At 36.2% G+C, this 2,470-nt stretch overlaps 1 protein-coding gene across 1 annotated transcript; it reads right to left on the bottom strand.

Moving 5' to 3' along the window:
* Positions 1-216: 216 nt before the first annotated feature.
* LOC114735437 (uncharacterized) lies at positions 217-1,145 on the bottom strand. The gene has a single exon (XM_028923134.1). The coding sequence runs from the start codon at positions 1,045-1,047 to the stop codon at positions 451-453; it is 597 nt and encodes a 198-aa protein (XP_028778967.1). The 5' UTR covers positions 1,048-1,145; the 3' UTR covers positions 217-450.
* Between the last annotated feature and the right edge of the window lie 1,325 nt (positions 1,146-2,470).

The following is a 2,470-nucleotide window of genomic DNA, read 5'->3' as shown; positions in this document are numbered from 1 at the left end:
GTTTTTGGCTTCACTCCTCGTTCCTAACAAATTTATAACTTAGATATGGACAATTTATTATGAATATAATTTCATATTTTATATTGATAAAAAGTGCGCAATTATATTTTCGGTGTTGCGAAACAAAATGCTCTTGCTGGAAGTTGGAACAGAACAAGAAAAGAGCTGAAGAGATGACATAAATTGTAGCCGAAATGTTCAGTCAAAATAAGAATATTGATATAAATTTCAGATTATTTTTTCTTTATTTATTGAGCATAAAACAATTAAAAGTACAAATATCTGTCAGAAACAACAACTTCGAAATCAAAATCCCCAACCCACAAAAGGTGAAAATTGAGGTTGGGATGATTATCATCAACATATATCCAAATTTGCTTTGATGTTAATTTTACGGTTAATTAATCAAAATTAACATTTAAGCCCGAGTAACAAATCCAAAGTTGCTCATTAACCCTGCTGCTTCCTTAACTCCTTGAAGACCCTCTCTATGTACTCCTCCGCCGCATTGTCAACCCGGTGGTCCCCGTCATCGCTGCCGTCTTGCACCGGGAACGGAGAGTCCGTCACCCTCAACTGTCTCACCGTCGGGGTCCGTCCAAACCCGGGAAGTGCCGGCGACGCGTCCACCGCATGTTTGCATTTTTGGTCATCGAGCTTGTCCAACGCCACCTGAAGAGCATTATTAACCGTCACCACATCATCGTCCAGCGTGAGCGGCGCGTGAGCACAGGTGAAGAAGCGACGGGGATGACGTTTGGAGAAGAAGCTGTAGTTGGGTTTGTTGCTGCAGCTGAACTCGTACTCGCGGGCGGTGGAGAACCGCAAATGGGTGTCGTCGGAGGCTGTGGAGCTCCCATGGTGGCAATGATGGTGGTGGGTGATGAGATCGGCAATGGCTTTTCCGGCGAGCTTGCCGGGGCGTTTGAGCATGAGGCTGAGGTCCATCAAGAGTTTTGGTTTGTTGAAGCCTTTTCGGAGCATGAAGAAGACAAGGCGTACCATGTTCCACACTCTCTTGGATAGTACTGGCAAATTGCTTTCCATCTCTCTGTATTATATATTGAATAAGACTTTGTCTACAGGTTTAGAGAGAGAAAGAGAGAGAGGGTTAGGAGGATTCTTCTGTTGTGTTGTCTAGAGAGAGAGAGAGAGACTAAGAGAGGAAGCGATGAATTGAAGAATGAAGAGGGGAGGGCAAGAGTATGTGTATATATATAGAGGGCAAAAAGAGGGTTTATTGTATCCCTATGATAACCAGTGGGTGCATCCACATTCAGTGTTACCTGCTTTTTTTAATAAAGAGATTTCTGTTTTTTGTTTTTTGAAAATAAACCTTTCATTATTAGAACGTGTTTTAATTAAACAGGTTTAAACCAGACGGAAAGCAATTCATGTATCTCCCTTTTATCACGCCAAAAAAAGTGTGCGAGTGGAAGAATCTTCTTGATTGTTAAAATTAGAAAATTCATATGGTGGCTGCTTTAGTTAGCTTTAATATTTGCCATTATTAGTACTTCTATGTTATATCTTCATCCATATATATATATATATATGGATAAAATTCACCGTACGTTAAAAAGTTAAAAATTTTCTTTAACTTCCCGTATTTTTTAGAAGAAAGAGAGAAATTTTTAAGCGGTCAGCATACCCAATATTCAATAATTCACTGAATTAAATAATTAATATTTATAAACCATCTGTATTGGTGCCTTTGTCCTTAAGAACACGGCTATCGCACGCATGTTCAATTTAAATTGTTCTCTTTATATATTAAAAAGATATAGTATCATAAGTTATACTCCTCCGATCCTTAATATAAGACCCATTTAACTAATTTGATTAGATTAAGAAAGTTAGATAAGGTAGTTAATTATAAAAAATATGACACGTTTTTCCTAAAACACCATAATTATCTTTCTTAATACCCTCACTCCCTCTTCTACACTTGATTATGATTGAGGGAGTATCTATAGGGGTAATTTAGAGAAAATTGATAAATATGATAAATGGGTCTTATATTTAGGACCAAAACCAACTTACCAATTGGGTCCTATATTAAGGACAGGAGGAGTATATAATATATTGTACTATTTAGAAATTACTTCTCCAATCCTAAAGTAAAACACATCTTGATCCTAAATATTTGTCATCCATTTTATAGTGCATAATATAAATTATATTATAAAATAAGTTTTATAGGAAAAAAAAATATAAATTTTGTAATATTTCTTGAACTCGGTGTATTTCATGAGGCCTACACCTAGGCCTAGCTTTAATAAAGACGCGCGCGCAAAAAGGATGGTGAATTAGGAAAGGCTTGAGAAGTGTGTGGAAAATAGTGAAGTGGTGGGCTTAATTAGAAAAATCATATATATATATATATATATATATGCATGCTATACAGCTGCTTAGCATTAATATAATATATTTGCTATTATTAATTAGTCCTATACTCTATTATTTCTTC

The sequence above is a fragment of the Neltuma alba genome, unplaced genomic scaffold, assembly GCF_004799145.2.
Source record: "Neltuma alba isolate B1F8T4 unplaced genomic scaffold, ASM479914v2 tig00013207_pilon, whole genome shotgun sequence".
In the NCBI taxonomy this organism is placed as follows: domain Eukaryota; kingdom Viridiplantae; phylum Streptophyta; class Magnoliopsida; order Fabales; family Fabaceae; genus Neltuma; species Neltuma alba.
This window is presented reverse-complemented; position numbering and strand designations above follow the sequence as displayed.

Bases quoted from the DNA above. Each gene is read 5' to 3' on its own strand.
- LOC114735437 (XM_028923134.1), bottom strand. From the start codon at position 1,047: ATGGAAAGCAATTTGCCAGTACTATCCAAGAGAGTGTGGAACATGGTA.